The 14653-nt window shown below is 45.5% G+C and overlaps 1 protein-coding gene across 1 annotated transcript in view; it reads left to right on the plus strand.

Moving 5' to 3' along the window:
• Window positions 1-1566: 1566 nt before the first annotated feature.
• LOC306972828 (uncharacterized protein) overlaps window positions 1567-14653 on the plus strand; it is a gene marked incomplete at its 3' end in the record, with an annotated part of 35596 nt that continues 22509 nt past the window's right edge. The window contains exons 1-11 of the mRNA XM_079569535.1: window positions 1567-1659; window positions 3218-3332; window positions 6162-6251; window positions 6550-6743; window positions 7330-7462; window positions 9017-9130; window positions 9611-10010; window positions 13117-13265; window positions 13427-13527; window positions 13613-13759; window positions 13841-13972. Of these exons, the coding sequence (XP_079425661.1) occupies window positions 3224-3332; window positions 6162-6251; window positions 6550-6743; window positions 7330-7462; window positions 9017-9130; window positions 9611-10010; window positions 13117-13265; window positions 13427-13527; window positions 13613-13759; window positions 13841-13972 (1569 nt within the window). The 5' untranslated portion in view covers window positions 1567-1659; window positions 3218-3223. The remainder of the gene's footprint in view (window positions 1660-3217; window positions 3333-6161; window positions 6252-6549; window positions 6744-7329; window positions 7463-9016; window positions 9131-9610; window positions 10011-13116; window positions 13266-13426; window positions 13528-13612; window positions 13760-13840; window positions 13973-14653) is intronic.

A 14653-nucleotide genomic window follows, 5' to 3' on the forward strand; every position in this document is an offset into this window, starting at 1 on the left:
GTAGAGAAGAAGAGCGTGAGTTTTAGAGTTCGGGAAACATTAAAATACACAGTGAACAGTCTCAGCCCCAACACTGACCCCTGGGGGACAAACTCTGCACTCCCCAGTTCACAGCCACACACGTTAGTTACTGAACATTTTCTCCAGTTCAGCTTTACCCAAATCTAAAAGCTTCTAGAAAAAGCATCAAAATAACGACAAAAATGAGAAAACGCGTCAAAAAGTGAAAAGCATAAAAATATGACGACAATGTGGCAGCAACGCAACATAAAGGTTTATATCCGTATTTTAGGTCTTAGCTTTCAAATGAGGCTTTTCGATTTGGGTAAAGCTGAAGTTAAAACAGATGCTGAATGTGCTCCGGTCTGTGGGCTCAGGTTTCGCTCCTGAAGCCGTAAGCCCCGCCCCCCTCCTCAACAACAAAAGCAAGATGGTGGCGCGTCCTCTGCTCCCCGCACGGGGGCTTAAAGAAAACGGGACGCTCCACTGACGGCCAATCACAGGGCTCCGGGGGCGGGGCTTAGACACGAACGTCCGAAACTGAAGCTTTGCTGGGTTTTAAAGGCCAGTTTTTAGTCAAACAAAGGAAACGAACCTCGACCAGCCCGAAGCTGAAGCCCCGGGCGACGGTGGAGCCGGAGTCCTGACGGCGGCCATGTTGGGATGGTCACTGACGCAGCGGCCATGTTGGGATGGTCACTGACGCAGCGGCCATGTTGGGATGGTCACTGATCTGATGGAGTGGCTACGAAAAAATGCCTTTTTTTAATTAATTAATTATTTTTTATAATTGTTTATTTTATTCTTAAGGTTTTTCTTCCCTGTCATTATAAATGTATTATTAATACACACTGTCGTTGCCTTGCCTGTTTTGTTGTTTGTCTTTACGATATTTTGTAATAAACATTTCTTTAAAAAAAAAGCAGCCATGTTGTGGTGTCACTGATTTGATGCCGGGAGGTTTAATTCATTAATCTTTACTCTGCCACAGGAAAACAATGCCTTTATTTAAATGAGAATAAAACACGTCACATTTCAAGCACATAAGGTGTGTTTTCTTCCCGCTGTTTTCAGGCCTCAGTGACTAAAATGAATAAACTACACCGCTTTTGGCCGCAGGACCGTCCTAAGATGGCCGCCGCCGCCAGTGCCGCCCTCGCTACAGGACCGTCCTAAGATGGCCGCCGCCGCCAGTGCCGCCCTCGCTACAGGACCGTCCTAAGATGGCCGCGCCGCCAGTGCCGCCCTCGCTACAGGACCGTCCTAAGATGGCCGCCGCCGCCAGTGCCGCCCTCGCTACAGGACCGTCCTAAGATGGCCGCCGCCGCCAGTGCCGCCCTCGCTACAGGACCGTCCTAAGATGGCCGCCGCCGCCAGTGCCGCCCTCGCTACTGGACCGTCCTCTCTCAGCGCGCGCTCCAACACAAACGTGCGCGTGTCTGAGGATCTGAACTCATGGTCAGACTCAGAGCTTCACCTTTTGTCTCAAAAACCTCCAAAGTTTCACCGAAACTGCGGGAAAAGGTTCATTTTAAAAACAGGAACAAGAGGCTATAGTGACGCTTCAGTGACGCGGCGGTCCCGGAAGTGACGTCTCAACCGTGCGCCCGCACAGCGCGTCGCAGAAACAGCCGCAGCTCAAACTGCGCCTAAATAAAGGTAAGAACCTGAACTGGGCCGGATCTGGGCCGAACCTGCGCCGCGGGTCCGGCCTGGGTCCGGCCCTGGCGCGGGGCCCGGGGGGGACGGGGGGGCTCACGGTCCTGTGTCCCCGACAGAGGCGCGCTGTTTCCCGCAGAGAAAAGGCTCCGTGCCCGGGGCTGCAGCGCCCCCTGGGTCCGCGAGGCTTTGTCTCATTACAGGGTCATTGTTATTGATATTAATAATAATTAATATTGTTAATTATTGTTATTGTTGCGCTGACGCGGAGCAACGTCCGGCCCGGGGGCCAAACCCGGCCGCTCCACTCAGAGCCTGAGGTCCAGGAGGATCTGATGATGATGATGATGATGATGATGATGATGTTTTTAATGTCTGTGATGTTTTGGTGGTTGGAGACAAACATCTGTTTCACGTCACAGATGTTTAAACATTGTAACTTTGTTGGATTTACGGCTCTTTTCTGGAGCCGCTCTAAAGTCTGGCTCTTTTTATTATAAATGTGAAAAACTCCCAAAAACTCCAATATCTGAGACGCGTCGATAAAAGGGACAGATTTATGTTTGTGAATCATAATAAACATTAAGTTTTGACTTTAGTCTCATTTGTAATGATGATTATTAATCCGTATTAATACAAATGTAGGCCTCATTTGAAAGCTAAGACCGACTAAACTGATGTAACTCTGTCGTGGCTCTCGTTGGTTTTTCATGTTATTGTTGCTTTTACGGCTCGTTTTTGTTTTTAGATTTGGGTAAAGACACAGAAAGTGACTGCACCACCGTCCACTCACACAGTCAGAGCTTTATCCTCTCACCTCCACCTTAAAGGGACGAGATGTAAGTCGGTCATGTCATACTCGGTGCTGCCCCCTCAGGTCATCGTTGTAACTGCAGGCGCACCTTTCAGAGCGACAGTGCAGGATTTCAGAGGCCGTTGTGGTGAACAGGTCTGCAGGACATGGCTGGAACATTTTTAAACTCCGTATAGTCGTTTTAATAACCGAGCTTTACCCAAATCTTAAAAGAAATAAAAATAGCCACGAAAACATGACGAAAACAAAGTAACAAAAAGTTCTGATTACTTTTGTCGGTCTTAGCTGTTACTCTATTGCTCTCCAGTCAAGAAGCTTTAGATTTGGGTAGGGCGGCAACTAACGATTATTTTGGTAATGGAGACACAGACAGATATCTATGAAATTTTCAATGTACAAAACTCTACAGACCCTAACTTGAAAAACAAAGTAGGTTTCCATCAAAAATAAAAAATGTTCATGTAAATTTTGCTGTTTTTAAGTCTGTGTTTACTAGAAAACGATTAATCGATTACTAAAATAGTTGACAACTATTTCAATAATCGATTAGTTGTTTCAGCCCTAGATTTGGGTAAAGCCGAACTGGGAAAAATGGTTTAAAGTGTTCACTCTGCGTTAAAGCCGAAGGTAAACGTGTGAAAGAAAAGTGAGCTGCGTCGCTGTAACTGCGCCGTCGTTCTAACAGCGGACCCTATTGTACATGTTGTAGCCTCACTAACCGGACTCCGCCCCCTGTCTGCTCAGGTAAAGATGGACACGGAGCTGTTCATGGAGTGTGAGGAGGAGGAGCTGGAGCCGTGGCAACAGATCGACGACGGCGTGGACGAAGACGACTGCGACTACGACTACACCGAGCCAGGTCTGACTTTACCGCCAACGCCACCACGAAAACAGAAATGTGTGAATCTAACCAGACTTTACCACCAACGCCACCGCGAAAACAGAAATGTGTGAATCTAACCAGACTTTACCGCCAACGCCACCGCGAAAACAGAAATGTGTGAATCTAACCAGACTTTACCGCCAACGCCACCGCGAAAACAGAAATGTGTGAATCTAACCAGACTTTACCGCCAACGCCACCGCGAAAACAGAAATGTGTGAATCTAACCAGACTTTACCGCCAACGCCACCGCGAAAACAGAAATGTATGAGTTAGGGCTGTGCAATTAATCGAAATTCGATTACAATTTCGATTACAACAGTAAACGATTACAAAATTAGCATAATCGCAAAAAATCGATTATTTATTTTTTCAAAATTTTTTCAAATCTTTTTTTTTTTTCAATTTTGGGATTTTTGTCCTTTTTTTTGATGGATTTTTGTCATTTTTTTGATTGGTTTTTGTCACTTTTTTGAGGGATTTTTGTCACTTTTTTGATGGATTTTTGTCACTTTTTTGCTGAATTTTTGTCATTTTTTGAGGGATTTTTGTCACTTTTTTGATGGATTTTTGTCACTTTTTTGCTGGATTTTTGTCACTTTTTTGATGGATTTTTGTCACTTTTTTGATGGATTTTTGTCACTTTTTTGATGGATTTTTGTCACTTTTTTGATGGATTTTTGTCACTTTTTTGATGGATTTTTGTCACTTTTTTGATGGATTTTTTTTAAAGGCAACAAATAATCGTTTGAATAATCGTGATTATTATTCTTTCAATAATCGAGCAGCCCTAGTATGAATCTAACCAGGTCTGACTTTACCGCCAACGCCACCGCGAAAACAGAAATGTGTGAGTCAGGGCTGTGCAATTAAGCGAAATTCGATTACGACAGTAAACGATTATAAAATTAGCATAATCGCAAAAAATCGATTATAATTTATTTTTTCAAATTTTTTTCATATTTTTTTTTTTCAAATTTTTTTCAAATTTTTTTTTTTTACATTTTGAGATTTTTGTCACTTTTTTGCTGGATTTTTGTCACTTTTTTGATGGATTTTTGTCACTTTTTTGCTGGATTTTTGTCACTTTTTTGATGGATTTTTGTCACTTTTTTGATGCATTTTCGTCACTTTTTTGCTGGATTTTTGTCATTTTTTTTGCTGGATTTTTGTCACTTTTTTGATGGATTTTTGTCATTTTTTTGCTGGATTTTTGTCACTTTTTTGATGGATTTTTGTCACTTTTTTGATGGATTTTTGTCACTTTTTTGATGGATTTTTGTCACTTTTTTGATGGATTTTTGTCACTTTTTTGATGGATTTTTGTCACTTTTTTGATGCATTTTCGTCACTTTTTTGGTGGATTTTTGTCATTTTTTTGCTGGATTTTTGTCATTTTTTTTACAGTTAGGGCTGTGCAATTAATCGAAATTCGATTACAACAGTAAACGATTACAAAATTAGCATAATCGCAAAAAATCGATTATAATTTTCTTTTTCAAAATTTTTTCAATTTGTTTTTTTTCAATTTTTTGATTTTTGTCTTTTTTTGCTGGATTTTCGTCACTTTTTTGCTGGATTTTTGTCACTTTTTTTTGCTGGATTTTTGTCACTTTTTTGATGGATTTTTGTCACTTTTTTGATGGATTTTTGTCCTTTTTTTGATGGATTTTTGTCCTTTTTTTGATGGATTTTTGTCCTTTTTTAGCTGGATTTTTGTCACTTTTTTGCTGGATTTTTGTCTTTTTTTGATGGATTTTTGTCACTTTTTTGCTGGATTTTTGTCACTTTTTTGATGGATTTTTGTCCTTTTTTTGCTGGATTTTTGTCACTTTTTTGATGGATTTTTGTCACTTTTTTGATGGATTTTTGTCACTTTTTTGCTGGATTTTTGTCACTTTTTTGATGGATTTTTGTCACTTTTTTGCTGGATTTTTGTCACTTTTTTGCTGGATTTTTGTCACTTTTTTGATGGATTTTTGTCTTTTTTTGCTGGATTTTTGTCCTTTTTTTGATGGATTTTTGTCCTTTTTTGCTGGATTTTTGTCACTTTTTTGCTGGATTTTTGTCACTTTTTAGCTGGATTTTTGTCACTTTTTAGCTGGATTTTTGTCACTTTTTTGCTGGATTTTTGTCTTTTTTTGCTGGATTTTTGTCCTTTTTTGATTGATTTTTGTCACTTTTTTGCTGGATTTTTGTCCTTTTTTTGCTGGATTTTTGTCCTTTTTTTGCTGGATTTTTGTCCTTTTTTTGCTGGATTTTTGTCACTTTTTTGCTGGATTTTTGTCTTTTTTTGCTGGATTTTTGTCCTTTTTTGCTGGATTTTTGTCCTTTTTTTGCTGGATTTTTGTCACTTTTTTGCTGGATTTTTGTCACTTTTTTGCTGGATTTTTGTCACTTTTTTGATGGATTTTTGTCTTTTTTTGCTGGATTTTTGTCCTTTTTTTGCTGGATTTTTGTCACTTTTTTGCTGGATTTTTGTCTTTTTTTGCTGGATTTATGTCACTTTTTTGATGGATTTTTGTCTTTTTTTGCTGGATTTATGTCACTTTTTAGCTGGATTTTTGTCACTTTTTTGATGGATTTTTAGTCAATTTTAGATGGATTTTTTTAAAGGCAACAAATAATCGTTTGAATAATCGTGATTTCAATCGTGACAAAAATAATCGTGATTATTATTTTTTCAATAATCGAGCAGCCCTAGTATGAGTCTAACCAGGTCTGACTTTACCGCCAACGCCACCGCGAAAACAGAAATGTGTGAATCTAACTTGAACTATGACCTTATGGCTTCTGTCCCATCAGTCGAGTACTCGCCCGGATCCAGCCCGACCCCGGAGTCTCCGCCGACAGACTCTCCGCCCCCAGCCCCGCCCCCAGCCCCGCCTCCTAAAGGTGAGTCTCTCAAACCTTGATTAAGGGCTTAGTTCATTACTCCAGAAAAAATGTCAAAGTACTGTAGTGTTCGTGAGTATGCGTGAGTATGCGTGAGTATGCGTGAGTATGCGTGAGTATGCGTGAGTATGCGTGAGTATGCGTGAGTATGCGTGACTATGGGTGAGTATGCGTGAGTATTTGTAAGTATTTGTTAGTATTTGTGAGTATTTGTAAGTATGCGTGAGTATTTGTAAGTATTTGTAAGTATTTGTAAGTATCTAAGTATTCCTCAGTTGTCGTCCTGTGTGTCGTTTAGCTCCAATGCCGGTTTTGACCCAAGTCCAGTCCGTTCCCTCCGTCTCCATGGCGACGCACATCATCACCAAGACCACGCCCACTATCATCAAGCCCACGCCCACCGTCATCAAGGCCCCGCCTCCCCCCGCCCAGGCCCCGCCCCTCATCCTGTCGCACCTTCCTCAAGGAACCTTCCTGGTCCCCATCACTCAGGTATGTACACGTATATTATAAATATATATTATATATATATAATATTACTTTATACACTCAGGTATGTACACATGTATTATATCTATTATATTTATTATATCTACAGAGCCTCCTGTCTCTACAGAGGATCTGAGTTTAAACATGTTTTCCTGGGTCCTTCAGTGCCCTGGTTGTTCAGTTCTCGTGTCGTTTTGGTTCTCGGGTCCTTCAGTTCTCGGTTGTTTTGGTTCTCGGGTCCTTCAGTTCTCGGTTGTTTTGGTTCTCGGGTCCTTCAGTCCCCGGTTGTTTTGGTTCTCGGGTCCTTCAGTTCTCGGTTGTTTTGGTTCTCGGGTCCTTCAGTTCTCGGTTGTTTTGGTTCTCTGGTCCTTCAGTTCTCGGTCGTTTTGGTTCTCGGGTCGTTTTGGTTCTCGGTTGTTTTGGTTCTCGGGTCCTTCAGTTCTCGGTTGTTTTGGTTCTCGGGTCCTTCAGTTCTCGGTTGTTTTGGTTCTCTGGTCCTTCAGTCCCCGGTTCCTTGGACAGAAACAGACGAGGTGTCTGATTGGACGCTGCTCTGGCCTCACTGACGTGTTGTTTCCTGGTGCTGCAGGGTTTCCCGGGCGTGAACTCAGGGACTCCGCTGGTCTTCAGTTTCCCGCCGGGATCCGTCCTCCAGCCCCAGACGGTCCTGAAGCCGGGGCCCAGTGTCCTGAACCAGGGACAGCCCCTCACCCTCATCCAGTGTAAGTCTAACACCGGGGGGGGTCGCTAACACCGGGGCCCAGTGTCCTGAACCAGGGACAGCCCCTCACCCTCATCCAGTGTAAGTCTAACACCGGGGGGGGTCGCTAACACCGGGGGGGGTCGCTAACACCGGGGGGGTCGCTAACACCGGGGGGGGGGGGGGTCGCTAACACCGGGGGGGTCGCTAACACGGGGGGGGTCGCTAACACCGGGGGGGGTCGCTAACACCAGGGACAGAGGAAAGACTCAGGACGAGGAAGCGGTCATGGCTTTAAGAGAAAGTATATTCTGGAATAAACTAAGAATAAGCTAAACTTTCAGCTCACCAGGCGGAACGTTAAAGTGCTAACGAGACGCGAAAGAATAACACGTTTGTGGAGCTACTTTTAATATAACAGAACCATCAGAGCAACTTGTGTAACCTGGAGAGTGTGAGGCTGAGATATTTCTACAGAATGGAAGAAAGTGACTTGAATTATGTCCCGATGCTTTTCTTTAGCTTTACTTTATCTACCTGAATGTTTGCACATTCCGTTCAAAGTGGTATTTAAAGCCATGGTAACTACTAGAGATGCGCGGGTCGACCCGAAACCCGCGGTCAACCCGCGGTGCCCGCGGATTCGGTCGGGTACCTCAAAATTACGGCAAACTTCGGGTGCGGGTGGGTCGGGTTACAAAGCGCACTTTTTTTTTTTCGTCCTTATATTGTTGTCTTACTACATACAGTGCAGTCTTATCCATAAATGCCACAAAAGTCGACTGTGTTTAGTTGAATGTTTAGTTTTATGGGGTAAATGTATCATTAGCCTGTTATGTTTAGAGTCACCTGGACGATCGCTTCTGTTTGACTTTGATCACCGCTACAACAATAGCCGTGTCCGAGCACATAATGACACATGTGCTGAAAGTAAAGCATCAACAAGAGGCAAGGTGAAACTAATATAAAAGACACAGCCTCTTACTGACCTGAGGGCAACTACTTAGCGTCAGGTAAAGCTGCTCCACTTTAGTCCAAACTCCGTTTCCTTTGACAGAAAGACTCGTCCATGACGTGGTGGAAGTAAAGCCTCATGATAGTTTCTGCTCCTTGTTTCCTGATAAGTCCATTTGGGATTTCAAAGGTTCCTCAGCCGTGCAGTAAGTAGCAAAACAAAGCATCAAGTGCTAATTCTCCTGTAAAATCGCCGTCACGTGACGCGCTCCCGTTTGAGTGATATCCAACTGCAGTGTGACTCATGCAGCAGTTTTTTAATGTGCGCGGGTCGGGTCGGGTCGGCAAACTGAGAGGCTTTTTTTCCGGGTCGGGTGGGTCGGGTTTAAATTACAGCGGGTCGGGTTGGTGCGGGTCAGAAAAAAAGCCGACCCGCGCATCTCCAGTAACTACTATAGGGGCATGCATAAAGAATATTAAATTAAATTAGAAGTAAAATCATCAGCATGTTAGCATGGGCAGGCTAATCGTTAGCATGTTCTCCTGAATAACTTCATGTGGATTTAAAGCCTGGTCCTGACTTCAGCATCAGCTCCTCACTCGGTGTATAACTGCTCCACAGCGCCCTCTCTGGGACAACTGGTGCATCCTGTCACACCTGTGCGAGGCTCCGCCCCCTCCTCCACACCGGGAGTGGTGCACCTGACGGTCCGCAGCGGGAGTGCTCCGCCGAGAGGTAAGAGAAACCGCTCTGAAGGTTTTAGTCTGATGTCGGACACAAAGCGGACATGATGCCAACTTCCTGTAGGGTAACGACCGCTTCCTGTCCTTGTTTATTGCTATGGAGAGTTAGCCGTGTGCCGCTGTCAATCATCAGTTTCACTGTAATGTCAAGTTGATGCTAACAAATGTTAAAACAGCGCCACCATCTTGACTATTTTATAATTACATTATTATAATATTCGATTCTTATGTTCCTTAAATCTTATTTTGTTATTCATTTATGTTAGAATGTGGACGGGATAAAAAAATTATATATTTTTCTATGAAAGGATAAAACTGGTGAGATCCTCCAGATTTAGTTTCCTCCAGATGTTTTTCACTAAGTTCACAGGACGTGAGCATAACGTGGAATATTGCTCCAGTGAGAGTTTTGTGTCTCGTTAAAAGGGACTTTGTGGAATGTGACATTAAACTCTGGGCTGTTTCTCTCCAGTGACTCCGGGGGGTGCTGTCTCTGTGACCCCCTCCACCAATGGCGTTCCCCGAACCATCACCATCCTGTCTCCGCCCAGAACCGCCCCCTCTGCCCTCCCCGCCCCCATTCGCCTGGCCACGCCCGCCTCAGTGAAGTCACCCTCACAACTCGTCACTGTGGTGAAGCCCCCCACGGCCACGCCCGCTGGACGCCCCACTGCGAGCTTCTCTGGGCCGCGGATTGTCAGCATGCCGCCCACGCTGCCCACGGACTCCTCCCGCGTTGTGATGAGCGTCGAGGAGTTTTATTACGGCACCTACGACGGAGACGAGAAACTCAGAGACAGCTTCAAGACCTCCACGCTCTTCAACCAGTTCCCCTGCCACGTGTGTCACCACCGCGCCAACAATAACCTCAGGTACGACACAACTCCAACACTAACCTCAGGTATGACCCACCACCAACACTAACCTCAGGTATGACCCACCACCAACACTAACCTCAGGTATGACCCACCACCAACACTAACCTCAGGTATGACCCACCCCCAACAATAACCTCAGGTATGACCCACCACCAACACTAACCTCAGGTATGACCCACCTCCAACACTAACCTCAGGTATGACCCACCTCCAACAATAACCTCAGGTATGACCCACCTCCAACAATAATCTAAGGTATGACCCACCTCCAACACTAACCTCAGGTATGACCCACCTCCAACAATAACCTCAGGTATGACCCACCTCCAACAATAACCTCAGGTATGACCCACCGCCAATACTAACCTCAGGTATGACCCACCTCCAACACTAACCTCAGGTATGACCCACCTCCAACACTAACCTCAGGTATGACCCACCTCCAACAATAACCTCAGGTACGACACAACTCCAACACTAACCTCAGGTATGACCCACCGCCAACAATAACCTCAGGTATGACCCACCGCCAATACTAACCTCAGGTATGACCCACCTCCAACAATAATCTAAGGTATGACCCACCTCCAACACTAACCTCAGGTATGACCCACCTCCAACAATAATCTAAGGTATGACCCACCTCCAACACTAACCTCAGGTATGACCCACCTCCAACAATAACCTCAGGTATGACCCACCGCCAACAATAACCTCAGGTATGACCCACCGCCAACAATAACCTCAGGTATGACCCACCTCCAACACTAACCTCAGGTATGACCCACCTCCAACACTAACCTCAGGTATGACCCACCTCCAACAATAACCTCAGGTATGACCCACCGCCAACAATAACCTCAGGTATGACCCACCTCCAACAATAATCTAAGGTATGACCCACCTCCAACAATAACCTCAGGTATGACCCACCTCCAACAATAGCCTCAGGTATGACCCACCTCCAACAATAATCTAAGGTATGACCCACCGCCAACAATAACCTCAGGTATGACCCACCACCAACAATAACCTCAGGTATGACCCACCCCCAACAATAATCTAAGGTATGACCCACCGCCAACAATAACCTCAGGTATGACCCACCTCCAACAATAGCCTCAGGTATGACCCACCTCCAACAATAGCCTCAGGTATGACCCACCTCCAACAATAACCTCAGGTATGACCCACCGCCAACAATAACCTCAGGTATGACCCACCTCCAACAATAGCCTCAGGTATGACCCACCTCCAACAATAGCCTCAGGTATGACCCACCTCCAACACTAACATCAGGTATGACCCACCACCAACAATAACCTCAGGTATGACCCACCCCCAACAATAATCTAAGGTATGACCCACCCCCAACAATAATCTAAGGTATGACCCACCTCCAACACTAACATCAGGTATGACCCACCGCCAACAATTATCTAAGGTACGACCCACCTCCAACAATAATCTAAGGTATGACCCACCGCCAACAATAATCTAAGGTATGACCCACCTCCAACACTAACATCAGGTATGACCCACCGCCAACAATTATCTAAGGTACGACCCACCTCCAACAATAACCTCAGGTATGACCCACCTCCAACAATAATCAAAGGTATGACCCACCCCCAACAATAATCTAAGGTATGACCCACCCCCAACAATAATCTAAGGTATGACCCACCCCCAACAATAATCTAAGGTATGACCCACCGCCAACAATAACCTCAGGTTTGACCCACCGCCAACAATAACCTCAGGTTTGACCCACCGCCAACAATAATCTCAGGTATGACCCACCGCCAACAATAATCTAAGGTATGACCCACCACCAACAATAACCTCAGGTATGACCCACCTCCAACAATAATCTCAGGTATGACCCACCGCCAACAATAACCTCAGGTATGACCCACCGCCAACAATAATCTAAGGTATGACCCACCTCCAACAATAACCTCAGGTATGACCCACCACCAACAATAATCTCAGGTATGACCCACCGCCAACAATAACCTCAGGTATGACCCACCGCCAACAATAATCTAAGGTATGACCCACCTCCAACAATAATCTAAGGTATGACCCACCGCCAACAATTATCAAAGGAATGACCCACCTCCAACAATAATCTAAGGTATGACCCACCTCCAACACTAACCTCAGGTATGACCCACCGCCAACAATTATCTAAGGAATGACCCACCTCCAACAATAATCTAAAGTATGACCCACCGCCAACAATAATCTAAGGTATGACCCACCGCCAACAATTATCTAAGGTATGACCCACCCCCAACAATAGCCTAAGGTTTGACCCACCGCCAACAATTATCTAAGGTATGACCCACCTCCAACAATAACCTCAGGTATGACCCACCGCCAACAATTATCTAAGGTATGACCCACCGCCAACACTAACCTCAGGTATGACCCACCACCAACAATTATCTAAGGTATGACCCACCGCCAACAATAATCTAAGGTATGACCCACCACCAACAATTATCTAAGGTATGACCCACCGCCAACAATAATCTAAGGTATGACCCACCACCAACAATTATCTAAGGTATGACCCACCACCAACACTAACCTCAGGTACGACCCACCTCCAACAATAACCTCAGGTATGACCCACCTCCAACAATAACCTCAGGTATGACCCACCTCCAACAATAACCTCAGGTATGACCCACCGCCAACAATAATCTAAGGTATGACCCACCACCAACAATTATCTAAGGTATGACCCACCACCAACAATAATCTAAGGTATGACCCACCGCCAACAATAATCTAAGGTATGACCCACCACCAACAATTATCTAAGGTATGACCCACCACCAACAATAATCTAAGGTATGACCCACCACCAACACTAACCTCAGGTACGACCCACCTCCAACAATAACCTCAGGTATGACCCACCTCCAACAATAACCTCAGGTATGACCCACCTCCAACAATAACCTCAGGTATGACCCACCACCAACAATAGCCTCAGGTATGACCCACCTCCAACAATAACCTCAGGTATGACCCACCTCCAGCAGTAGTCTAATTCCCGTGTAAATGCTCTCTTCTCTCTCCTCAGGCTAATGCAGCACATGCTAACTCACTGGAGGCCGGGAAACCGCGGCGGTGACGAAGTGAAATCGTGTAAATTCTGTTACCGACACTTTAGCTCCGCCCCCGAGCTGCAGACGCACCTGGACCAGGTTCACGGCCCCGCCCCCTGCAGCAGTAAGAGCCAATCACACGCCACCGTTTCACTGTGTTTTAAACCATAATGTCTGGATTATTTTGTTTGTTCGGTTCAAAAGAGGAAGTGTGATCTTTATCATGTTTTCAGCTTCTCTGTAATCAGAATATCCTGGACGACTGAGAGCCTGTGTGTGTTGCAGGTCTGTGCAGAATCTGTGAGTGGGCGTTCGACAACGAGCCTCTGTTTCTGAACCACATGAAAACCAACCACAAACCGGGAGAGATGCCGTACGTCTGCCAGGTAAGACACGCCCCCTTCGTCTGCCAGGTAAGACACGCCCTTCAGACACGCCCCTAACGGTTTGCTGGCTCTCTTCCTGTTTCAGATCTGCTTTTATCGCTCGTCCTTTTACTCTGACGTCATCCAGCACTTCGCCGTGTCGCACCACAAGACGCGCTTCCTGCTCTGCGTCTTCTGCCTCAAAGTCCACAAGAACCCGGCGTCGTATCAGCAGCACCTGATGCTTCACCAGGTCTGTTTGAGTTTGAATCACAGCTAATGTCTTCATGTCGTGGCTTCCTCTGAAAAAGTGTCTCCTCTGTGTCGTCCTCAGAGTGAGGCGATTCACTGTAATCGCTGCAGACTCCAGTTCATCCTCCTCCGAGAGAAGCTCCACCACAAAGCGGAGCATCACCGCAGCTTCAGGCGCCCGGCGCGCCTCGAGGGGCTGCCGCCGGGGTCAAAGGTAACTCTCATAAGCACATATTTAACCGTTCATGAATAATATAAGACACGTGTGTGCGTGTTACTCTTCCCCTGAAGCGGCTCCTCTCGTCCCTCCTAACACAGCGCCCCCTGTCTGTCACAAAGACATCTGTGCTTCGGGGGTGTTCTGCTTCTTTCAGTCCCACAGCACCAGTCTATATCTCACTACAATGATGACAAACCTACTGTTGGTCTGTAAATGCAGTAAATTAGAATAACTGCCTTGTATAAAATGTCTCTCTCAAAATGGCTGTAGTGAATGTCTTGAAATAGGCCTCTGTCTCTTTAAGAACCTCTGAGCCTTTAGACACGCCCCCTCCACACGCTGTCTGTGGCATCAGTGGGGAGGGGGTTCTGCTGAGGAGCAGTGGTTGGTTACTCGGCTGGTGACCAAAGCTCGGAGGCGTCTCCAGGAGGTGGGGGCGTTCCTAGGAGGACTCAGGCAAACCTATCCCTAAAATGGCCGCCATCAGAGTTTTTACAGATTACTCAAAATGGCCGCCGTCAGAGTTTATACGGATTACTCAAAATGGCCGCCATCAGAGTTTTTACAGATTACTCAAAATGGCCGCCGTCAGAGTTTATACAGATTACTCAAAATGGCCGCCATCAGAGTTTTTACAGATTACTCAGAAATACGAGAATGTGCCAAGGCAACACT

Source organism: Gobius niger (genome assembly GCF_951799975.1).
Source record: "Gobius niger genome assembly, chromosome: 13".
Lineage (NCBI taxonomy): Eukaryota > Metazoa > Chordata > Actinopteri > Gobiiformes > Gobiidae > Gobius > Gobius niger.